Source organism: Passer montanus, unplaced genomic scaffold, assembly GCF_014805655.1.
Source record: "Passer montanus isolate IOZ18808 unplaced genomic scaffold, ASM1480565v1 scaffold10, whole genome shotgun sequence".
Taxonomy (NCBI): Eukaryota; Metazoa; Chordata; class Aves; order Passeriformes; family Passeridae; genus Passer; species Passer montanus.
In genome coordinates this window covers 37,046,571-37,072,578 of record NW_024356505.1, presented here as the reverse complement: position 1 = coordinate 37,072,578, position 26,008 = coordinate 37,046,571, and the positions used below count along the sequence as shown (strand labels likewise).

At 40.9% G+C, this 26,008-nt stretch overlaps 1 protein-coding gene across 4 annotated transcripts in view; it reads left to right on the top strand.

Annotated features, from left to right (window-relative positions):
* The window catches only part of DPP6 (dipeptidyl peptidase like 6), a 537,867-nt gene that overhangs the window by 368,816 nt on the left and 143,043 nt on the right, over positions 1 to 26,008 (top strand). For all 4 annotated transcript variants that reach the window (XM_039712305.1, XM_039712329.1, XM_039712320.1 and 1 more), the window contains 2 exons: positions 6,212 to 6,326; positions 13,475 to 13,573. In XM_039712305.1, the coding sequence (XP_039568239.1) occupies positions 6,212 to 6,326; positions 13,475 to 13,573 (214 nt within the window). The remainder of the gene's footprint in view (positions 1 to 6,211; positions 6,327 to 13,474; positions 13,574 to 26,008) is intronic.

Genomic DNA, 26,008 nt, shown 5'->3' with positions numbered 1-26,008 from the left:
CAGGTAGAGTATTGACATCTCCTTCCTTTGAGTGTACCTGTGGCTGGAACCACTCGTAGTGCAACAGCTTCAGATGCTGTTTGCAGCTTGAATTTTGTCACCTTGAGACCAGGCTTCTGGCAGGATTTCACAGTCCACGTTCCAAGGTTCTCATTTATTTTGAAAGTTCCATGGAGTCACTCTGTCCTGAAGAACTAGGAATAATTTGGGAATGTTTCAAATTGCAGTGGTGCTTATTTACATATGCTGTAAGGGCAGAGGAGGGTGTTGCAGTGTGGTAACTCTATTTGGGTGCAAAATTCATGTGAAATGCCAGTTCAAAACACAGAGATGCTAAATTAATCTTTTAGTACTGCAAGGTCTGGAGGTGATCCAAGACCATTTCATCATAATGCTTATAAAAATGATGGGAAGTTATTAAATATCCATTTCTGCAATCCAGAACAGCTAGAAATTCCAGATATTCCTGTATTTAAATCATTTTACAGATTTATTTTTCTTTTAACTTAGCAACAGCACTGGGTTTCTTTTGTAGCTGACAGACTGGCTGGGCTCCAGTGGAGCCAATGATCTGTGTCAGTCAATGCTAACTGAGGATCTGGTGCCTTCTGCTCTAAACTGTGGAAGACTTGTCATCTGTTAAAGCTACCCTGAGGTGTGTGGGATGCAGATGGCATTCCTTTTCTTCTGTTGGCTTTGTAATAGAAACATGTGAGACTGAAAGCTCTAGCAAAGCATAAAACATGCAAGGTTTAAATTTATGGGGATCTGAGTTACGGGTACAACCTTTTCCTCACTCATTTTCAAACATGCCATTAGTGCCCAGCCTCTGCACGTTTGCCTGTGTGCACTTTGCAGATAATGGTGGGAGGAGATGGAACCTAACATAATGGCTTTAGGGCATTCATAAAAGAGCCTCCCAGACATGCTGGGCAGGAGAATGTGCTGCACTGTGTGCAGGGTAGAAGGTTTGTCTCACATTGCTGGGAGTAGGCAGCAAAGATGTTCACTGTTACTTAAATCATTGCTCCCTATTAGTAAAAGCATCAACAGAAGATGAATAAAAACATAACATAGTTGTCTTTCATCGCCACAACAGGCAGATGGTTTTATCCCTCTTATTTCTGTTGGGGTTTTGCAGGAAAGCCCACGTACATGCCATGCCTCATTTGTAAAAACAGAGCAAGTTTTTATTCCTCTCACTCTGAAGTGTCACCTTTAGCACCTGAACAACTGAGTTTCTGTAGCCTGGGGCTCAGGCTCTGTGTCTGTCTGGTTGTTATTCTGCATCACACTCCAGCCCAGGGGGGTCTGCAGCAGCAGAGGGGAGGGAGGTGAGTAGGGAGGAGAAGGAAAGGAAAGAAAATAAATAAAATATCCCCAAGCAAGAGTAACTCAGCTTGACTTCAGAGGTGAGAAGAATGCAGTTCCATGCTTATTATTGTTTATCTGTGTTGTGATACTTCCTAAATTCTGTAGTGACTGAGGTTCCTTCTGTGCCAAGCAGGGTATCAAAAATGATTCCTGCCCATGAAGAACTTCCATCCCAGGTTTAAGGTAGGGGAGCAGAGGAGGATCCAGGCAGGAGGATTGTGATGAGACAGTAATGCAGGATCAATCAACAGAATAACCAGGAGCCTCAGTGAACCTCCTGCTGTAACCACTGCAATTCATTTAGTTTACTGCCATTATCATCACAATTAGTGTTTCATTTTTGCAACATAAGGTTAATAATCTAATAACTGTATGGGTTACCCACTCCTCAGCTCATTTGTTGTACTATTCAGCAGGTATAATTTGCTGCAATTTTGTATTATAAAGAACTAATTAGCAACAAGATTATTTTTCCACTGAACTTCACAGGAGTTTTTTGTCTCGGACAAAAATTTTATTTTTGTTCTGTGCCATGTTCTGCACTTGGTAAGCTGAGTTGCTGACAACAACAGTCATTTCATCAGGCAGAAGTCCTAATTCAGAGCCAGGTGGCATGAGTGAAAGGTATAATACACATTTTTCAATTAACAGTGTTAACAAGCTTGTTAGAAGAATTTTTCTTTCTTGTCTTTACGAGTGTAATATTTAAGGTCAAAAATTATAAATAAATCAAAAGGAAGCAAGAAACAGAGCTTGCAAGAGTAGTGAGCATGGAAACAACAAAAATACTGTTAATTATTATAATTACAAAATTATAAATCCCCATCCTGCCACCTCTGAGGCCAACAAAACATCTTGCACCTGATTTATTTCATACCATTAATTTCTTGGATTTTCTTTTGTCTTTTGCTTCAGATTTACACCAGTCTGAGTCTAGAGCTCCATCTCCATGTCACCTTGCTTCTGCAAGGAACCTCTAAATCCAGCCCCTGTATCTGGAATGCATCTATTTCATATAACACACCTGGGATTTGTTGTTATTGCACAAAAGTGGCAGCTCTGTGTTGAAAAAGACTAAGAGGCCAACCATGACTATCTCACTGCTGATACTTCAAAGATTTTGGTCCAGGATGTATTAGTTTTATTAAATAATACCCATACTTCACAAGTGATGTCTATATTGTCCTTCAGCCATATAGACAGGGTTATTAAAAAAAGAAAAGAGAAGTTGTGCTTGATGAGTTGTTTTAAGAAGCTATTATATTATTGTAATATGACCACTGTGCTGGCAGGTTTTTGGCAGGTTTCAAATAAACATGCCAGGAATAATTTTGTTGACAGCATCTTGTGTTGGAGCATATCCAGCCTTCATCCATAACATGTCAACACAGTGATTCTTTCACAGGCAGGAAAATATGTCACCTTGGATCTGTATTTTAGAGTCTTAAAATACTGTAGATGTCTAGATTAATGGCTCCAAAATCAACTTCACAGGTGGCTAGCGAGGTTTTTCAATCACAAATGAATATGTAAATGATAGCATTTGCAGTTTTTAATATGCAGCATCAATGAAGTGTGCTTATGTAAAAACCTGTGGAAACACCTGGTTTACTTTCCAAATCCAAAATCAAATTAGTTTTCATGTAATAGGAAGAAGGAGGTGAAAAACAAGCAGAAAAGGCAAAAAGAGAGAAGACCAGGCTGAAGTGCTTTAGCTTGTTTGCAGAGGTCAGGAGGATGTATTAGTGAGGCAGAGAGGAGGTGGTTCCTACCTATGAGTGACTTCAAGGTTTTCTTTCATGTTCTTTTCATCAGAGCAGAAACCACACGTGCTTGGTTTATTTCATTTTGTGTCATATGCTCAGATTTCAGTATGAAACCCAAATTTGCTATCTTTAAGATTAACACAAAGGCATCTGCTTGCTGGTCAGTTTAGATCTCCATGTTTGTCTCTGCAAGCTGCGTCTTCCAGGAACAAATCCCAGCTCTGAGCTCCATGCTGGAAATGCACCCTTTGAGCTGCCACCTCAAGAACCTCATTTATGCTCTTGAATCAGTCCCTGCCCAGGGCTGAATTAAACACCTTCCTGGCTTCAGTCCCAAGTGCAGAGGCTCCCCTGAGCAGTGTGAGCAGGCAGCTGATGCCTGCTGCTGGGAAATCCCAGGAAAGGTGGGGGTTGGCTGCCGAGGGCAGGGGGTATCACAGGCAGGTGGGGCTGCAATCCCCTGTAGGTAAAAGATGGTCACAGTGACACAGCAACATCCCTCTGGAATTAACAGACATACAGAGAGGAATAATCTGAGGTGGCTGTCATGAATATGGTGTGACGTGTCTGCAGTTTTGCTGTAAGTGATTCTATCAAAAAGGACTTCAAATGACTGAGAACAAAAGAGCAGCTTTCCAGACCTGTGCTGAATAAAGCTGTTTGTCTTTCTTTGAAAAGTCATTTATCTCTCCTTGCTTTTTACCAGGGTAAATTTCCTGATGGAATTTTGAAAATAAAGTGGAAATGTTCTATTTCTTTGCAGTGTATTAAACCCCAATATTTTGCTTAGGAATAGTTTTCCTCCTTTCGATACACTAGAAATTCACAGTGGTTTTTTTGAGATTTTGCTCAAATATTGATTGAATGCCTGGGGAATTAATGGGATTGCTTGATAATGGATTCAGTGCAAGTACAGCTGTCCTGAACGCTCAAGTGTGTGTGTATTTCTGTCACACTGGGACTCATGGATGGGAAAATCACACTTCATGCAAGGTGTTATTAAGCTCTTGAACTACATCTGGATTTGTAGATCCTGTTCAAGTCCATGAGCTAATTTGTTCTTCAATTTTAAAATTTCTGACCATTTATGATGACAGTGTTAGTTTATTCTTAGGTCTGTGACTGTTGCCATCAGTTCTGTAACACTGTCACTGTTTTACTTCTGTCCCAAGACACTCTGAGGGCTTGTCTGGGTTTCTCATCTGCTTCTCCACAGATCCCCCATTTCTCTTTAAACTCCCCTGTCCCCTGATGTGAAAGAAAGAATATTTCTGCCATCTACTAAGAATCTCTGCATCATTTCATCATTTCCCTGGCTTATTTATAAATTTCCTTTCCTTGGAAAGCCACAGACTGTCTTTTGTGCCTTTTTGAATCACCTGACAATTGGAGACCATAACAATCTTCTAAAAACGGCATTAGAAAACTAAATTGATTAACATTTGAATTCATATTTAGAGTAAAGAATCTGTAGGAATGGAAATATTTATTCTGCTTGCTTGTTGCCAAAATTACATTTCTCAAAGCTCCTGACCTACTTTTCAAATTTTTCTCCAGTAACAATAATAACTACCAACTTGTTCCTTCTAATTACACTTCATTTCAAATAGCCAAGTACAAACAAGGGGGAGACAAGGAAGGAGGGGTGTTCTCACCTCTACCCCTCTTTGCCAGCAGGAAGAGAAGTCTCTCATCTTTTCCTGAATTAGAATAAATGATGGAGTGCATCAGGTGTTCAATGCCTCAAACTTGGCTTTCTATTGCAGATTTATAGCTTTTGTAGTGGCTAGATCCCCAAACATATAGAAAGTGATTCTAGGCATTGTCTTTTTTCACTGTAAAATGAATTCTAGGCAAAGGTTAAAAAATAATTCCCAGCATCTTCTGAAAACGAAACTGTGAGGTTGCCTGACTTCTCTCTTCCAGTCTTGTTGCTGTGTATAAGAAACTGAAGTAAACTCTGAATAGCAGAAGAACTTAGTCTACTAGAAAGCTTTTTGTTTTCATAAAAAATTTAAAATGGAAAGAAAATAGTCTTTTAAAAAAGTACCAGCAGCTCTGTTTTAGACACACCATCCCTCATAATAAAGGAAATGAGGCAAAAAAACCCTAAATAGATGAGTTTCACAAGGAGGAGGAGCATCCAGAGTTCTTCTGGCTGTGACCAGATCCCTTGAGTGAATTCAGCCTCCCAGAAAAACAGAGTGCACTAATATTTCATACAGTTCCTGTGGGTGCTTCAACGCATGCATGAAACCACATATAGTGCAAAATGCTAAGAGGCATCCAGCAAAACACATGAAAGTGCAATAAATTTTTAAGATCTTGCGAGTGCGAACACAGCACTTCATAAAAACCTCAGTCCTGAGAGCAGGGCTGCTGTGTACATTGTAGGCAGAACATATGGTGCTACCACAGTGCAGTCAGAGCTAATCACTGAGTGGTAATGGAGCTTTTATTCTGAAGTTTTAAGGGTGTGATTAAATTTAATGTATATGCTAGACAAGAAACCTGTCTTCAATTCCTCAGACCTACCAACCCAGGAGTGCACACTGCATGCCCTGAGGAGATGTCATGTTTTCTGGGAAGGCAGGAAAGTTCACCAGGGGGATATCCTTATTGATTTTTATCTCTATGCATGCCCCTGTGAATTATTTATCTTCCTGTATGCTTCTCTGACATCTTATTATGAAAGTCTCTTGAAGGTTACTGTAATGCTCCTCATTCCCAGACTTAATGAGGGTTGGTAGGAAATCGGTGTTGATGAGTGAGTTTGGATGAGTGCTGGGATGGGGGCTGGTGCCCGGGTGCCAGGAGGTAATGGGGAGTGTGGGTTCCACTGCTGAGCCACCTGTGGGTGCATTGCATTTATTTGCTGTATAATTATTTGGGATGAATTCAATTAATGCCACCATGGATTATAACAGCCTGAGCTGTATTTGGCTCGAGGGCGTCACCCACCGTGGTCACAGGGTGTAGTTCTGCAGACATACATTGCTGTCTGGATTGTGTGCTTGTTTCCTTGTCTAAGTGCTCTTTTCTAAATGTTCATCTTCTTTTGATGTTTCTAGGAGCTGGTGGGGAGTAATCCTCCTCAAAGGAACTGGAAAGGAATTGCAATTGCCTTACTTGTTATTCTCGTTATCTGCTCGCTGATTGTCACCTCTGTCATACTCCTGACACCAGGTATTTATAACCTTTAACTCACTTCCAGTCTAGTTTTCTTCTGTAATTTTACACTTCCAGGAGTAAAGGGATTGCAAACTAACTGCAAAGTCGACATCAAAGGAATCCTCCTTCCTCACTTTATCTCAGTGTGATGCTGAGTTCAAGGCTATTTTAGGGAGATTGTTTTAGAGTTTCACAAGTCAGTTCAGAAATCAGGACTGCTGGCCTAAGGGCACAAGCCTGGAAGTTAATTCCTTAATGTGGTTGGGGAATGTCATTTTCGACTGCCAGGGTAGGAGAGGAACCCACATGGGGCAGTCAGTGAGGGCACAGGAGCTCCTGAAATTCATTTCCACATGGAGCAGTAGTTGCCTGTTGAGTGTCATATCCTGGACCGCTGGAAATGGCATTAGATGCCGCCATTAGATGCCACCTTTAGGTGCCTTGGCACCTAAATCCCATCCCACTCAGCTGGATTGATTTTAGTTCAGACCACAGTGTTTACAAGGCAATTTCTGAAAAAGATATACCAGATTGTACTTATCCACAGCAAACAATTGTTAACTTCCCAATAAGGAATTCTTTTAGTTAATCCCCTTACCAAGTTTCAGCAAAGTTCTGTGTGTGTAACCTCTGTAAATTACTTCTCTTACAGTAGCTGCTGACATTGTAGGCTTGAATTTTAATGTGGTGTCATTATGATTATTGATTATTATGCATTTATACAGCCCTGAAAATTTCCATGCCTACTTAGGGAGTAGAAATAAAGCGCTTTTGCAGCACTGACAAGATTGTGAACTGAATATGAAAAGACAAACAAAATGAGACAAGACATAGAAAAAAGAATTCAGTGTCAGAAAGAGTGAGGAGCTACAAAACGCAGGGGGAGGCAAAGGTCCCTTGCTCAGGGATGTAGAGGAGAAGAACAGGGACTCCTTCTTGGATGAGTGCAGGAGAGTGGTGGAATCTAGGGAGCAGCAGGATAGAACACAGAGCTGATGAGTAGAATGGGGGCAAGAGAGAAATGAAACCTCAGGAAGTGGAAGAGCACAGGGTAGTGAAGTGGAAAAATGAGACAGAAGCTGTGGGGCAAAAATTTCCAGCTCATTACATGCAAAATACATGCAGTCCAGCAGGTCTAGGCCATCTTCCCTGACAAAATTCTTATCCTACAGTCGTGCTATGTGAGGAACTGGAGAAGGGACAAACCTAGAAATACAGGAGTGCATTGAGTTAATTTGAAAATGAATGAAGCAATCAGTACATTATTTTTTCAGTTATTTATTGTCATGCTATATTCAGTTTATTTCATGTTATCCTGAAGTTTTCAATGCAAATTTAAGTTCCATGTGGTCATACCAGAATAATTATGTCATTAAATTAATTAATTAATTAAGCCTCACAAGGTTTTGCTGGCTGTGACCAAAGACTGAATTCTCTTTTTTGTGTTTTTCAATACCTCCCAGAATAATCTTCTCCATAACTTTCCCATGCACTGAAATGTCACTAATAGGCCTGTAGTTTCCAGGATTCTCCTTCTTCTTCTCCTTCTTGAAATATTCACATTCAGTTATAAATAAAATTAAGGAGTGTATTTATTTATATATGTATTTTATATGCATACACAATGACATTCTCCCTTTGAGGTGTGTGTGCACACACATGCAGACATATAAATCACACAGTTTTTATTATGTACCCAGCAATACCTCCAGATAACAGTGTTGAGAGGGTTTCTGTGCTTAAAACTTAGGAATATGCACCGTGCTTAAAATTTAGGAATATGCAAAGTCATTTTCTTTGTTGGAATTTCCATTCATGGTTTGTTTTTGTTTTTTGGTTTCTTTTGAGATTTCTGATTATCTGATCTGCTGGTAAGCTGGGTTTGGGTTGTTTTTTTCCCTCTGTTGATGTTTCAGAATTGTATCTTACATGCACATACAAAAACTGAGCTCAGAGGTCCTGTTTTTATTATGGATCCAAAGTGCTTCATGGTGAGACTATGCCAAGGGTAAATTACAGAGCTTGGGCTGCTGCTGTGGCTTGGCAGCAACTGAGTTCAGTCTTCTTCTAAGCCACTGGAACCTGTTACAAGGTTGGGCAATGACAGAAGGGAAGAGGAGTCTCATTTCATGGGCTAAGTGGGACTCTGGGACTGGTTTGACAAATGTAAAATTATCACATTACTAATCCCAGCTGGGCATAGCATGTCCCAACAAGGTAGGAGTGGGGAAGGTGAAGGAACCTGTCCAAAAGGAGAGGCAGAGTCTGCATTTCTCTGCCATAAAATAGTTCTCTGGAAGAAGAAATGTTTATCTTTTGATGGTCAAACTGAAAATTGAGTGATGGATATGTGAACAAGAGGTGAGGAAGGGGCAGGAGCACAGTGAAGGAAGGAGGTGGATCAGTGTTGTGGATGTTCAGGGGGAGCTGCCAAGTATGAGTGACATCAGGAAACAAACAAAAAATAACCAAACAAAACCTCCTTTTCACTGCAAAAGCCTTGAAGGGGGTGGTGCAGTCTGGCATGGCTTGGGCAAAGTACCTGAGGATATTCAATGTTTTTATTTCTTCCTTCTCATGATATTGTTGGAGTCCAGCCCGATGCTGTCACACCAGTACAAATAACCTTTTGTATTTTACCTCTGAATCCTCACTTTTTCCTGTCTATCTCAGTCAGGGATGACTGAGGAAATGGTAAACCATTTTTCTCTCAGTATTTTGGTGCTGTTTTGAAGGCTTGTTTTGCAGTGCAGTACCAAGGCATGAAATACAGAGACGCTTTAAAACCAGTGCTGAATATCATTCAGTGTCTGATTCCAGAGTAATTTTGGACATATGTGGGGTAGAGTGCAGCATGCAGGCATCTAGTCCATGCTCAGACAAAGAAAAATGATTACCTGGACCCTAACTTGGTTGAATATTGGGAGAGCTTGGGTAATCTATCAGGCAGTCTCCTGCAAGGTCAAGAACAACAGGAAGTAGGGAAGACTTGCTTAGCAGGGCACATAATGATTAAGGTGTTAAATAACTGGGGAAAATAAGGATTTGTATGTCTCTTCCAGATTATTTTTCAAATCAGCCCAAACATTTAAAGGTTTTAATTCTGGATTCAGAAGGGCTGAAATCCCTACTGGTTTGGGTTTCTCAGGAGCAGGTCACTCACCCTGCTCCTAGATTAGCACAAAACCTGGGAGCAGTGGACTTTGCATTCAGTAGGAACTGTAATTACAGTGGCTATTATTAATTAATTTTATTATTAATTAATTATTATTAATCTAATCTATTATTAATTAATGCTTCTGTCTCATTTTATAAAATCCTAAAAACATCTCAAAATTTATATTGTTTGTGTATCCATTGATGTTCTAGAAGAGCATTCTCAAAAGAAGCAGTCACTGGTGGAAGTTTACATTTAATTACACTATAGGACACCACATATTCACCATTGCCTATGCTGAGCTTCTCCAGTTTTATGGTGTGTGAGTCCTGCCATTTCACCCACCTTTGAAAAATATTAAACCATTTATACAGATGGTGACAGTGCTGTCCTGAGGCTTTCCTAACTGGCAGCTCCTCACTTGTCACAGCATGTGGCACCTGTGCAGGTCCCATTCCATTGTTTGTGTATTTACATAAAGACATGCAAAACTTTCCAGAAGTCTGCCCATGCACACACACACAGAGCAAAGCTGAAAAGAGGACCCAGTTCTACAGAAATTTTGAGTAAAATAAGGCCTTCCCAAATTCCATTAGACGTTGTGCTTAGGAAGAGGCTGATTTCTCATACATCTGTTCCTGATATTTAAAGCTTTCTGGAGATATACAACACATTTGCTCCTTTCAAATCTGACCTTTTAGTTAGAAAAAAAAAGAAAGTACACCCTAATCCATATTAAAATTTTTGAAAAATCCATAAGAAATATTTCTCAGAAGTGCTACTGAGCTAGTCATTGCATAGCATTAATTCACAGCATGCTGTCTGACAGTCAGAGGCATTGCCTAGAAAGCTTTGTAGCTCTTCTGATACTCAGAGCAAGGCACTATCCTTTGACCAGCTGTGCAGGAGAGCAATTTGTTAACCATAGTTATATATAAATGTGTATTTCACACCCTTACAAACAAGTGGCATTTTACAGAAAGGAGAAAGATTTGCCTTTTCTGGCTGTTGCCTTTTGGGTACAGAGATTTCATCTGGGGGAAAAGAGGGGCTGGGTCTGCCCAGGGATCCAGCAGGTGTGCTGAGGTGGGGATGGAGCTCCTGGTGTGCTGGCCAGAGAGAGATGGAGGCACTGTCCCTCTCCTGCAATGCACAACAGGCCAGGAGGTGTGTGAGGAGAGCACCCAACACCAGCCTGTGGCTGAGCACCAGGGTGATGGAAAGAAAGGTGGGCACCCAAGGGTGGCTGCAGCCTTCTGACCTATCAAGCAGCCTCTGAGCATAGCTGGAGTTGAGAAAAGGCTTGAAAGAGAAGAAGCAAAACAGGCAGTGAGGTCAGCTCCTTGCTCCTTTTTGGAGCTTTGGAGTTTTTCTGGATTTGTGGAGTTTTCTGGATTTGTGGAGTTTTCTGGATTTGTAGGAGTTTTCTGGGTTTGTGGAGGATCTTTGTTCTGGAGAGCTGTGGGATGTCAGTTCAGCCCAGGCTTGTTTGTGTGCAAGGATGAAGGCTTTCATCCTTGTTTATTTGGGTTCAGTTATGAAGACTTCATCCTTGTTTGTTTGGGTGCAAGGATGAAGAGCAGGCAGATGAACCCAAACACAGAGCTCCTGCCATGCCTCTAACATTGAATCCAAACCAATATGGACCTGGTTTCTGCTTGGTTCTCTCAGCACGTGGCTGTGGAGATTGGATGCTGGTTTGTGACTTGGCACAAGTCCCTGTGCCACTTGCATGGCTGCCATGCTGCCATCTGGATCTGCTGGGCTGGGGGATGTGAATGTAAAATAAAAACGGTGGCACATGCTTAGTCCTGTCCTTCCATAAGCCCAAAGAGGCCTCCAGGTCTCTGCAGTTGGGTGTGGACAGCACAACCTGTCCACCAGCTGGGTGAGACACCCTGAGGCACACTCAGAATCTGCTGCTCAGGACAGAGTGGGTTGCCTGACATCCCACAATTGCATTTCTTCCTCCATGAATGTCTCCATTAGAGCCAGAGGGATGGAGCAGATGTTCTTAATAAGCCCTCTGACCTCCCTGTCTGTTAGAGGAGAGGCCAGTAAATCTCTTTTTTTCCCCCCTAATACTGAAATTCATTGATGGATTTATTATTTAGTTTATTTGTGCTCTCCCCAGCTCTGTGGCTCAGATAAATGTAGTCCATGGTCCAGCAGAGGACTTCTTGCAGCTCTTCCACTCAAGGCAGGGGACAGGAAGGGAATTTCACCCCACTCCTCAGAGAGGCTCCTAAAGTGCAAAGTCCAGGTGCTGCCACTCTGTATTTCTGCTGTCCCTCACAAGGGCTGAGTGCTGGGGAGGAACAGAGATGGTGCAGCTCCCAAACTGGCTGTCCCCATCCTGCACAAAAAGGAGGAATAGGAAGGACTCCCCACCCTGCTTCTTCCCAAATCTCCAGCACAGAGGTTTGATTGTGCCTGTCCTTCTGTCCTCATGGGGGGAGAGGGTGCCTGTGCTCCTCCAGAGGGCATTTGGGAAGCATCTCCTGGGACAGGCACAAACCCAGGGCAGTGTGGGGCCTCCTGCCCCACCTGACCTCCCTGGGTATCCAGTTCTGGGGACTTGCACCACAGTGAAATTAATTGGAATGATTTCCTGGGTTCCTTGTCACCCATGTTTTCCATTTCAATAAATAAAATTATGCAGAATATGTTGGCATAGTGCTGTCACACAGAGGTATTTGGCTGAGGACTTGTAATAATGGGTTCTGGAATTTGGAAGCCACAGTGTGGTTGGTCTCAGCCAGACTAGGGAAAAATATGAACATTGAAGAATACAATTTAATTTGGTAAAAGTGAAAGTTTGTTCTGAAACACCTTTTAGTGGAACAAAACACTGTTCACAGGTATTTTTCTGTCATCTCAGGTAGCTCAGGGGCTTCAATTTAGTACAGCAAAGAAGACTTTTTTTTTCAACAAATAAGTACCTTCAGGGTCTGCTACCACTTCTCTTATCATAAGTGTTCAGTGTAAGTTTAGCACTAAACAATATTAAAGATATCTCAAGCTGCCAATAAACCTCAGGCATGAGGATACTGTCATGAGGAAAGATGCTGGAACACACATTCCTGCTGTGGAAATATTCAGAATGTGCCTCCTCTTTTCTTTAAAAGAGCAAATGTATTTACAGCTGACTGAAAAGTTTCCATGAAAATATTATTTCAGCAAAAAATTGAATGTTGACAACAAATTATTCATAGAGGGTGACTGCTTGTCAAAACAAAAAAATATTACAGTTGATGGCAGAAAAGGAAAAAGGGAACATATTAATCAAAATTGTTGGGTTTTCAAATTTGTTAGTTTTTCTGTAAAACTTTCAGCTTTGATATTGCCATGTTTACAAATGAAACTGTATATCCTTTCACTAAAAATTAAAATTAGTATGGGCTAGCTATGGAACACCTAAAGATTAAGGGTTATGTCTCATAGACTTTTCAAAAATATTTCTGAAATCAAATGTCTGATTGCCATGGAATATCTTTTGTGAATTTCTGAAGTAATCTATATGAGCCCTTTAGTTAGAAGGTTAAGCACCTTTCCAATTATGGTTTTATGTTAAAAAATTAAGGAAATAAAAATATAAGCTTTAAAAAATGGGGTGTTTTAAATACTTTTTGATTGTAGTTCATAATTTCAGAAATATTTTAGGGTTTAGCTGAATAGTAAGCACTATATATCACTATGACACCTATATGTCTGTTCGCATGACTTAGATTATTTTTTGATCATGTTGTGTCTGCAAATGTGTGGTTTGGAGCATTTTTTGGTCTTTTTGTAGCTGTTAAGACCAGGCACATACAGCAAGGAGGGTTCTATTGGTGAGCCATTAGGTGTTCCTTTAATAACATTGACAGTGGGAAGGGATTTGTGTGTGACACAAAGTTTAATGTGGACTGTATCCAAATGAGATATGTCACTCCTCACGGTTTCTGTGCTTTCAGATACATTTCAAAGCTGAATTAATGGCAGTTTATTTTTGAATGTTTTACAGTGGAAGATAACAGCTTGTCTCAGAAGAAGAAGATAACGGTGGAAGATCTCTTCAGTGATGATTTTAAGATCCATGACCCGGAGGCTAAATGGATAACTGGTGAGTTTTGAGCACTTTGTAGTATCTTTGCTTTGCATCCTTGCTCCCTGACCATTGCATTTTTTGTGTATTCCATAATTCCTTCAGTTCTTTATGTTGCTCCTGAAATTACAGGATCAAGGTCTGGCTGGGGTTGGAATGGACCTCTGGAGATCATCTTGTCCAACTCCCAGCTCCAGCAGTGAGAGTTGTTTGCCCAGAATTCGAATTCCTCAAATTCCCTTCTCAACCTTCAAATTCCTATTCCAGTTTCCCTCCTGTTAAACATGCAAACACCCCTGTTCTAACTTTTTACCTAGGGCTGCCCAGTGAGCTCATAGATAGCCATGGAAAACAGCAACCTTTTTCTCCAAGAGCTTCCAAAACTTAGTAAGTGATGTAGCACATGGTTGGAGCACCATCAGTGATTATTTTACCACAAACAAGACTGGAGGTTTATATTCCCTCATCAAATCTGGTTGTTTTTTTCCTGGCAGAGAGGTGAAGCAATGCTAACAACAGGCAAACAGTGCTCCAGCAGCAGCTGGGCTGGGGCTTGCACACAAACCATGTGCTCTTTTTATCCTCTGCTGCCTTACATTTTCCAGTCAGGGGAAAACCAAATAATACTTGAATTAATGCATATTGGATTTGCTGGAGTGGAGCTACTTTGGGGGATGTAGATTCCAGCTCTCCCCAGAAATTGCTGCAGTCAGAACAAGCTTTGTTGAGAATAAAATGATTTGTGGTGTGCTACTCATGTGAGCTCTAGTCCAGCTCTTATTATCACGGAAGTTATTAGCTTTTCTTTTGAATTTAATGGGGAACTGGATCAAGTCCTTCCTCTGTTTAGCTTTCCTTGTCTGCTTGTGCCCATTGGGAACAATTTTAATACCTGTAATGAAAAGAGAGAGTGTTAAAGGATGGTGCTGAATTAACACATTCCCCAGCTGCACGTTCTGCCACCCACTCAAGCAGAGAGGGAAGCTGTTGCAGGCAATAAACACCTTCACAGACACACCTGCCAGAGTGCAGGAGATCTTTTCCAGGCTGTGTGGGAATGGTGCTCCCCACAACCATTTGCTGGGAATGGTGATAATGGAAATATGAGCTGCATTGCAGTTCAGGTGTTTTTGTCTAGAATCCTTTTCCTTTTAGCACAGGTATCCTAATGGCCCTAATGAAGGAAAAGGCGTTTTACTGAGAGCTTGACTGCTGTTTTCCTTATTTGCTTGAGTATAGCAAATAGAGCATAGTGGAGAGAATGATAATGAATTAACTAAACTTTTGCAGGAGGTATTTTGCAGAGAATGAAGTATTGCCATAGAGTTGGTATAGCAACCCCCACTGATGAGTATCACTTTACGTGGTCAGCAGGCTTGCTTTCCACAACTGCAGTCTGCTGTGAAAAATCAGCATTTCCCTTGCTTTTTCAATTATGGTCAAATACGAAAGTCACATAAACTTTTATTAAGATTAGGATTCTGATCTTGAGTGTTCTAAAATCCACCTCTGCTCTTTCATGTACCCTTAATGACTCCAGTGGTGTCTTGCCTCTGAAATTACTGAAATATTGTTTATGTAAGAGACAAAACACAAAGACATATTGTGAAAACATACACAGAAATTTTAAAATTACTTACTCTGTTATTTTGACATGAACAAACACTGACACTGTTTTTAATACATTTAAAGGAATTTTATGAAGTCAATAGATACCTTGCAGATTTACCCAAGTATGACTTGGCATTTAAGGGCAAGATGCTCATCTACAATGTCATTCACCCAAGGACCCAGAGCCATTTTTTAAATTGCTTTTCTATTGTAGTTGGATTTTTCATAACTTTCTCTAGCTGGCTAAGTGGTGCAATTGTGATTAAGATGAAAGACCAGTAGCCAGATTCCTAAGCACGTGTTGTTATTGGCTTCTTATTTTTCAGCATGCAAATGAAAGACTCCAAAAATGCCAAAGCCAAACTAATTAACTTAGTATAACAAGATTGCTGGAATGCCCTAGCGAAAGAAAAAAGTGCATATCTGAAAACAGCATATTAAAATTGGATGGCTGCTCACAAACCTAGCTGATGCTTTGTGGGGATCCACACAGTTAAAATAGAAGCATATAAATATAAAATAAATGGGTAGCTGTCGTGTGTCCTTCTTCCCTTTCCTCTCCTGTTAATCACACAGGAAAATATCACAGTTATTCAGAGCTCTGCAAAATTCAGTCCTCCTGGCTCATCAAAGCTCTGTTTCCTTCCTTTCCCTCTACATTATTGTAGAAGAGAGGAGGTTGGTGGGCAGAGGTGAAGCACATTGCATGTTTAGGAGTATTTGAATCATCTGAGGGATTTGCTCCCAAAATAATTCAGTCAGTAAAATATCTGTGTTCTTCCCAGTAAGCAAGGGGCTGATTCAAACACTGAATGAGGAAGGTCTTTCCTTTAACTAGAATGAGTCTTAGAGCAAGTGTTTCAATACATAGAATATTTATATTCAGGGTCACACTTAAAAATAAGTTCCACCAAATTGATGTGTTGAGCTCATATTTTAGTATTTTCTTGATTCTCAGTAGGCATTTGGAAAAATAACATATTTCTAATCAATAGCTTTTTGTCATTCTATTCTATTGATTTTAAAGGACCTAGGAAAAAAGAAAAGAACCAGTCTCAAAGCTGAGATAAATACACTTTCAGTGTAAAGACTACAGGGTTTATCTCAGCTTTCAGTCAGAACTTGTGGCTCATTTGTGCATATATTTGCATTTTTTTAATTGGAATTGCAATTAAATTTACTTGCACAAAATGGGGGGTGGCAAATTTGTAATGTTTTGTAAATTTGAACATTTTACAATTTTTGTGATGCCACTATAATTTCAAATTTCAGTTTGCATTTTTATCCCCTGGTTTAGGGAGAGGAAAGAACACTTTGTTTGATTAGCATCTGTCTTCTGCTGTCCTGACCACTGCTGTCCTTGGCTCTGTTCAGAGCAATCCAGAGAGGAGTGATGTATTCATAGAGCAATAGTGACAGGCCAAGGGGGAATGGCTTCAAACTGACTGAGAGCAGGTTTAGACTAGATATTGGGAATAAATTCTTTACTGTGAGGGTGGTGAGGCACTGGAACAGGTTGTCCAGAGAAGCTGTGGGTGCCCCATCCCTGGGAGTGTTCAAGGCCAGGCTGGATGGGGCTTGGAGCAACCTGGGATAGTGGAAGGTGTCCCTGACCATGGGAGGGGATTGGAACTGGAGGAGCTTTAAATCTCTTCTAACCCAGGCCATTCTGTGATTCTATGATTCTGTGACTAATATGGACTGCTTCAGAGTTTATTTCTAGATCCGCTTCCAGGAACTGCTGTTGGTTAGGTTTTCCCTGTAGTGTGAGTAAATGCTGGCTTTACTGTGAAGGTTTCATTTTTCAGGACAGCATAGCATGAGTGTTATACTATAGTAGGTGTAAAGTAGTTAAGTACAGGAAATTTGGGGTTCTGCTGGTGATTAATTGGCACCCCTTATCCAGCAGTCCAAGTGGAAATAATCTGAGCTGTGTTCCAGCCCCATTCATCCCGCCCCTCCTGCACTGCTCTCCTCATCCCTCCATGTCTCACACTGTGCACTGAACTTCCCTTTCCTGTACAACTACAATTATATTGTCCATACACTTAGCAATCATGTGAGCTCCAATCAGTGTCTCTCTTCATACTGTGTATCTTCAATGTAGTGTTTAACCTCTCCGTATTTCCATATCCCCCTCCACAGCCCGTCAGGATTGTCCTGTGCCAGCCTGTTTTCAGCCCTCTCCCAGCTGACAGGTGGCCTACTCGTTAGTCTAGTCCCTAATTGTTCAGCAGTTCTGCTCATGAGCACCACATTACCTTATAATTAGGCTTTGCAATTATTGGGCTTTTCCTGTAATTTCTCTCACGCAGCAGTTTAGCTCAGGTTTCTGAAAAGCTCAGTGGGATGGTGCAATGTTCCTGTAATGTTCTGCAAAAAACAGGATAAAGAAATTTTTTGTCTTTTTGTGCTGAAGAGAAGCTCGGTCATCTGATTTCTTCTATAGACAATAATTCATAGTCATTATTTAGACCTGACCTGAGGAGGCAGTCGAAGTTGAGTCATGCATTCTGGTTTTGTGACCTTTTTGAGCTGCAGTGATCCCTGCCAGCTCTCAGTCTGACCCCCACATCCTGGGAGCACTTCTTGCTTATGGAGAGGAAGCATCATGTAAAAGAAAGCAGTGGAGACTGAGCTGTATGTGCCACTTGTGGAGACTTATGCTAATTGTTGTATTTTAATGGCAAATAGATTTTTTCCCACTTTGAAAGATCTTGGATGCTGTTTTAGTTAGAAAAACAGCAGTCTTTAATATCCTGACAGAATTTATTGCAATGGATTGGGTGCAACGTGTCAGTCCTTACTCTTTAGAAGATATTTTTCCAGCCTTGCTGTAGGCATCTTGCAAGACAATGTATTTAGCAGTGGCTCTTGTCAGGATTTTGGGCTGTAGGTAGGTGACTGGAGGTTTTAATTAGGAGAGCATTTTCCTTGGGCTAAACACTGGCCAGACCTGGGGAGGCAATCCTTGCAGAGTGGTTGTAGCCAAAGGGGAAGAATAAAGGTTAAAATTAGAAGAGCACAATATATTCAAGCAGGGAGGACCACTGAGGTACAGGACAGCAAAGGACATGTTTAGAGTCACAGGGACTTAAAAAGTGTGAAAATCAAGCCCTTCTTTCTAAGGTCCCTGCCCACTCATTTCACCTGTAATATTGGAAAAATAATATTTATTCTTATGAGAAGAGGAATAATGAGTAAATTAGCAAGAGGCTTCAAATGACATTTTCAGAAATGTCTCAGTTATTTGGAAACCTGCCACTCAGTGAGAGCCAGGACCATGGTGTGCCCAGCTTTCCTCTGAGAATGGCAGCTGGGTTTTTATCTCGAAAGTCCCTTTGAAAAATACACTAATAAATAATATCTAAATATAATGAAGTAATTCTTTTATCTGTAATACTGAAGCACATATGTTTTGTTGTATGTTTCTCTAATAACATCATAGAATTTCTGGGCTCTTTTAAAGCCTAATATTGAATTTAATGACCTAGAACTAATAGGTTTTATTTACCATGCTGAAAAAACCACAGTGTAGTGACTGAGGTAATTTATTTCAGTTTACCTTTGGTAATAATGCTCAGATCAACAATACTTAGATAGCCCAAATGCCCTCAAGCCTCTTTTTTTGCAGTGTAAATCCATTGCACTGTATTGATAAAAGCACTGATGCATTTCAAATGATCCAGATGCGTGTGTGGAGTAAATGAATTATTTATAGGTTGCTTTGCATAGATATTAAGAACTTTGTAAGTGCTAATATTTTTCATTATGAAAGAGGTTTGTGCTAAGGTGCTGCTTTGACAGCTCTTTAGACTTAAATTGCCCTCTTAGAAGCTACAGCAAGGTTGACTGGAGTGCAGGTTTCTCTGCGCTGCTTCTCCATGGGCCAAAAATATTCACAGAATCATTAAGGTTGGAAAAGACCTCTGTGCCCAGCCATTAACCCAGCACTGCCAAGCCCACCACTAAACCATGTCCCTAAGCTCCACCTTGACATGGGTTTTGAGCCCTTCCAAGGATGGTGATTCCACCACTTCCCTGAGCAGCCAGTTCCAGCGTTTGACCAGTGAACAAATTTTTCCTAATGTGCAGTCTAAAGTAGTCAAAGTAATTTCCTCTTTCCTCTTGTCCTATCACTTGTTACTTGGGAGAAGAGGCCAACTCCCACATCCCTACAACCTTTTGTCTGAGAGCAGCTCTCAGCTTGGTCAAGCTACCATCCAAGCTGTAAGGCAGCAGGAGCCTTTCTCTTGGCAAGGCTGGGCTGTCAGCAGGAAAGGAACCTCATCTTTCTGTTTGGCATCCAAGGGACATAGCTGCCTTCCTTGGGCTCTGCATGTTGCAGTCCTGTGCACATTTGGGGTCTGTGTTAGGAAGAAGTTCTCCATGCAGGCATCCTTGATCCCCAATGCTATCCTAGTTCCTCTCTTATGTGAAATGAATTTAAAGTAGAAAATGCTCACAGGTCTTTTTTTTAGTGTAAATATGGTGAAGGAATGAAGAAAACTGGGTTAATCTATCAGAATATTTGCCCACCTTTTTAACTAGAAATACTAGCTCGTTCATTTCATTGTGTTTTAAATGCATGTTTAAAAGACTGAAATGAATGGGTTTACTGGTCTTAATGGTTCAAAGATAGCTTTCTCCACTCTCAGTTTAAACCTCATATCCAAGCTCATGGCAGCCTCTTTCTGCAGTATTTTTGAGTGGTTTGGCTGTTTAAATGTTTTTAAATACTTTCTAAAACACACAGCAAGATTTCTGGTGCACAGCACATTGGTTTGTGGTGTCTCAGATTTAGTGAACCTCCAGGCCCCATTACAAAGAACCCCACAGCCAATAAGGATGACATTATGCTGAGGGTAAAGACACCCTCACTAAAGGAAAATGCTGTGTGGGCCAGAAGAAAATACAGGGGAAGGACTAAGAAAGCTCTTTTTGTATAACATAGCTAGGGATGGCCTTCAGAAACCCTCTGTTATGATTCATAAAGATGTGGATGTTTGTTAAATTAACTTTTGGGTAGTGTTGGTGCCAATGGAAGTGTCCAGGCACTTCAGAGCTGGTTGATCACTATTCTTATTCTAAATGCCTTCATGAAGTGTTGCTAAGGCAGAGAAGGTAAGAGGTCTTGCTCTGCCATGACTGCCACATTGAGGAAGAAGTGAGGAATATGTTAAACCATTTGAACCATAAGTTTGATTTTAGATACCATCCTGGATCATCTTCTTCAGAGATTTCTGTGGCTCTGTGATCTGAGAGTACTGGAGAAAATTTGTCCTACTCCTGCCTTTCAACTTCTGGGCAGATGCCCGAGTTCAGCAGTGACAGAAACCTGTTCACTAAAGACAGGAAACTTGGGAATTAATGGATTTTTAAGAGACTATAATAGGCCATGGGGGAGAGCATTCCTGCCATGTAGCTGCTTCGTTCATTACTGCTAGAGAGAATGAAATGGGAAATCAATTTGGCTCTTTCAAAAATTAATACAGTCCGCAGGAGCAAGCTGGGGAGGAGTGTGGTGGCAAGCATTGGGCAGTGCCTCAGTGCACTCTTCAGTGCTGGAGTGCTGGTGGGACACATGTGCTGCTTTTGGATTGAGAAAATAATTCTTTGGTGTTTACAGCAGCTTCTGAATTTAGAAGGAGAAATGTGTTGCATAAAGTCATGTTTGGGAAAAACATCGCACCCTGGAAAAGCAGAAGTAACACAGTAATGGTCAAATAGGGTTTTTGTGTGTGCTGTTTTAGAGAAGTTTTATGTCTTGAGGATGACAAGATTTCCATAAGAGCCTAACCTTATATCTAGATGCCTCTATAGGTAACCTAATTTCTCCAAAGCCTGCTGAACTCTAATCATTCCCTTGCCCATCATGACTGCTGTTGAGCCTCTGAGTCAAATGTCCTCCTGAGGTACCAACATATGGCTTTGGTTAGAGAACATCTAAAAACTCACATGCATTAAAAAGTGGCCCCAGGACTCAGTGCCATAGCTTCCTATGTGTTATGTCTCTGCATCTTGCCAGGATGAGTGAAGAGTCTGGGACAGGGACAGGGCTGAGGCATGAAGGTCACCTGGGAGAACCGAGAGGCAAGGAATCAGTGATGAGGAGGGTATGAACAATGTGGTGCTGCACAGTCACTCAGAGAAGCCCAGGCAAGCAGGAAGGATCTTGGGGGTGTCCCAGGTGGAGGAGGAGCTGGAGTTGTGTGAAGAGTGAACATGAGTCTGGAAGTGAGTACTGCTGAGAAGTGGCTTAGTGGCCTATGATGAAGAGCTGGAAAATACATTCAGCTGCTGTGGCAGTATCAAAGAGAACATTTAATGAGTCAAAGATGATTGGAAGAGGCAGAAGGATTCCTTGGACTTAAATTCTTCTTGTCTAGGTTCTTTTAACACCTACTGCCCATAACTGACTAATTCTGTTGCCACCATTTTTTTTTCTTAAAACAGAGTTAAAAGTAGACTTTCCCCTAACAGCCAGCATCCCACTCTCACATGTTGGCCTTGCAGGCTTTTTTAGACTTTCTATAGCCATTAACAAAAACAGATTCCCCATTTCCATTTCAAGCCCTACTCCACTAAAATTAGTGCTTTTCCTCAAAGTAGCTCAGAAGAAAGGCAATGCCTCCTGTCGAGACTGTGTCTGCCAGAGAGAAGCAGCTTCAGGGAATAGTTTGAAGTTGTAAAAGGTGTGTGAAAACTAGAACAATTTGGGCTCCTTTGTGTGCTAAATTTGTTTGTATATCTGAGGTAGAAATCCCTGGGAATTATGTAGAAGCTGCCCTCTTTGCTCCTTCCCTTAGAGCATGTTGCTCTAAGGTGCACTGCAACATTTCTAGGCTCATTTCCTGGTGGTGAAGGCAAAGCTGATAAATTCAGTGCTGGGTCCTTTTACCTGCCAGCCAGGCAGACATACTGCAATGACAGTGGATGTACAGTGCGGAGCCTTTTGATTAAAAAATAAATAAATTAATAAATAGACAAAGGAGAACAGCAGGGATGGAAGTGGGAAGGAAATGCTGCCACGGGGAGCAGTAGGATCTGGGGGGAGTTTGATAAATGTGGCTCACAACAGAGGTGTTTCTGAACCACAGACACAGAACCACATGCACAGTCCTGCCTGTGTGCTGAACAGTTCAAATCCAGTCAGAAAAAGGACTGGGGTTTTTTTTCATCCTGTTCAAAGCAGCTTCAAATCAAAACTCTGCTGCTCTCAGAGCTGAAGGAAAGGCACTGGTTTTTCAGGGGTTTAACTGGGACAGGGATTAGGTGTTCTCTCAGTGGGTGTTAGTTATAAAATCCATGTGAATAGATACAAGAAGTGTGGCACCAAGAGATGATCTTCCCCAGCTGACACCTGTGAACCAGGTGAGGGTGAGCTCCCAGCTGTGCCCAGCCCTTGGGGAAGGGGACACTGCAGGTACAAAAATTGTCTGTGATAAGCCTTTAAAAGGATGGCCATAATTGCATTCCTGCTGGTTGAATTTGTACTAAAATAAAGTTGCTGGGTTTTTCTCTTTGGCTCTTCAGAGGAATGCAACACAGGCAAGAGGAGGGAGAGCAACAGGAGCTGTGCTCTGCTCCTGGGTGATGGAGCAAGCTGGGCACAGCAGAGGGTGATGGTGTCCCTTCCCCAGGAGCTTGGCAGTGTTTCACCATGAGGAGAATTGCTTTTGGAGAGAGTAAGAAATTTTATTTTGCTTGGATCCAGCACTGCTTAGAAGATGTGAGTGGATAGAAAAGAGGTTCAGTTTTGAACTGTGGGAAAAGAAGGTCAGGAAAGAGAGTTTGTATGAACCTGCTGAAGGTTTTCCTAACAGTCAGAGTGATTTAAGGATGGAAACATTTTAGGAAAGAAGCACTTAAGAGACAAGCACCCAGGAAAGCACAGATGGAACAAATGAGGTGCATAATTGCAGGATATGCTGAGCAAAAAGAACATTCAAGTGAGGACTGTAAGGGGTGATGGAGAAAGGAGAACTCTTTGGGGTGTTCAGACCTCTTGTTAAGCCACTGATCCAAATTACTACACACTGCTGATGCCTTCAGTAGTGATCTCCAGAAATGTTTGTCTTTAAATACAACCCATCCCTGGGAAGCTTTTGTTCTCTAGGATGCAATTTGCTTACTTTTTAAACTTTTTTTTTAAAATATTTTAATCAAGCCAATTTTGTTGTTTTCATGCTGCCCTGCTCAACTTTGATTGCTTCTTGGAGATTTTTCCTTGGTGCAAAGAACATTTCCTTGCTCCACTGCTCTTGGACACTGGTTGATCACAAAATGCTTACCAAGTAGTAATTAGAGTAGTATGTATTACACTTGCTCCTTTTAATGAACATTAAATAAATACATGCTGAGACACCATAATTAAATAATTTGAAGACAGGAAATACTGTATTTCTGGTGATTAAACTTTATATCAAGTCTTTGTAACTGAAAATTTAGCAGGCAAAGATTTACTTATCTAAGAAAAAGTCCCCAGTGAGCTTGGATCTCCTGACTGGATTAAGATGTTGAATGTATGAAAAGCACTTTCCTTTTTTTTTAACAAGAAATAGTCCTAGACTTATATAATTCATTAAAAAAAATTTATAATGAGATAATTATCATTGATCAAGGGAATGTAATTATACTTTAAAACCTCACATCAGTGGAAATTCAATTAAGAGCACAGGAGACCCAGGGTTTGCCCAGCCCAAAATCCTGTTTCCGTGGGAGGCGAGATGTGTGTGCACAAGGATGAGCAAGAGGGCAATGAACCTCCCCACTTTTTATCTCAGAGAATCCTCAGTTCCTCTTGTATATTTTCTGTTTAGTTGCCCAAAATATCTTTCTCTTCTAAGGCACTTTCCAAGCTCCCTCCAGAGCCTCTTGCATCCAGCATTTCTCTCATCAGAGTTTCACTGACCTAAGGCCTGTTGCAAGAGGAAGGGTTCTTGGGAGCTGGTTTCTATTTGCTTTGCTTGGTCATCCTTAGACCAGGACTTTGGACAAATGTTTTCCACCTCTAGTGTACAATTTTAGACAGGATGGGGTGGGAACTACACACAAGGAGTGCACAGAAGTATCTGGGTTAACTTCTCAAAAATGTTTAAATTATTTGAGTTTCATGATACTTGAAGACAAATGGATGGATGTAGTATAATTTGTTTGACCTTAAAGAAAAGCCAGATGATTTTGTTGTGTGCTACAGTTAAAACCTTTAGGTCCCTATACCAAATCATGCCACACAAAGTAATTATGAAGTCATAAATTGGTGTGATCCAGGTCCCCAGCATGCAAAATCTGCTTGGTATGATTTCATTTTGCTACTTGACAAAGTCCTAGCCTCTGGGGACAGGTAGCACACAAAAATAATCTACTTTGGTTCAAAAAAGATGTAATATAAAATGAAAACATTTTTAGTACTCAGACATAGTATTATAATTATTTCTAAATGATCATTCAAGTGTTAAACTTATCTGGAGGTAAAAGGAGAAAAATCTATTTAATTGCATTTGAAAATATGTTTTTAAAATATCAGGTTCTTTTGAAGGCTTATACCTGTCTTCCAATGCTTGGGTTTCATAAAAAACTGGTAAAATCTGGGTAATCATCTTCAAAGCATTTTGGCTTTCCAGGGAAGGGTGAAAAAAAAAAATGTATACAAAGTCTAGTAAGAAGCCAGAGTTGAAACCAAGAAAAGTTAAAAATGTATCAGTTCAGAAGCATTTCCTCCATAATGGGCAAAAGTCTGGATCTATTAGATAAATTATTATTCTATTGGCATGCACTTGACTCTATAAAAATTGACTCCACAATGAATGCTGGTGAATCCAGCAGTTCAGAGAGATTGTGGTCTTATTGTAGTTATGTGGTCATGTATGAAGAGTAAACCATTCCAGGGTCTGGCTGGGAGTCTTGGCCTTGACAAGTAACGTGGTGTCTTCAGGCAGACTTAGAAGAACCATCAAAACTTGGACAAACACCTAAAATCCACCAATTCTCCTCGGACAGAGTCCAGAGCCTTTTTCCAGTACTCTAATTTGTTACCACCCTAATAAACACTTATTCTCTGCTCAGCAGTCAATTTTCCCATTTCCTGGTGGAGAGGAGCCCGTGCCCAGGCCTGCTCCTGCAGCTGGCTCTGGATGCTCAGCCTCTGGCAGCACCAGCAGGGCGTGGGGCCAGGGGCTGGGCTGGCCATGGCCCCTCAGAGGGGTTAATGCACATGTGCTGGGCCATGTGCAGCAGCTTCCACTGTCTGCTGCTGCTTCAGCTGGTGGGCTGACTCATTTTTACAAGACAAATTGCTTGGAATACTCGTGCATAAGCCAAAATGCTCACTAATCATTTGGAGGTATCTTTTCCTTCCTTGTTCTCCTTCCCAGGGGGAGCAGGCTATGAAATGTGATGTAAAAAATATCTTAAACCACGCCATATATATATATATATATTTATATATGTATATGTGTATATATTTTTAATTAATTATTTATTTATTTATCTATCTATTTGTTTATTTATTTGTTTGTTTATTCCATGTGTTTCATATTTTCTTTCTTCCAAGTCTGCCCATTTCAGGGGCAGCATTTGTAAGAGTTTGCCGTTACCTTTTGCCTTGAAGCTGATACCAAACACAGCAGCAGCATAAGATATAGCCTTAACCAAATTAACCTTTAACATAAAAGCATGTCCTTAATGTATTTTCTAGTTTTGATGCCTCACAAAGGAAGATATTTTTAAAAATAGATGCCAATAATTATAATATTCCTGGGGTTTTTTTTCCTAATTGACACAGAATGGTTAATATAGCTGAACTATCAAGCCAGAAGACTATGAATAAGAAAACAGGAG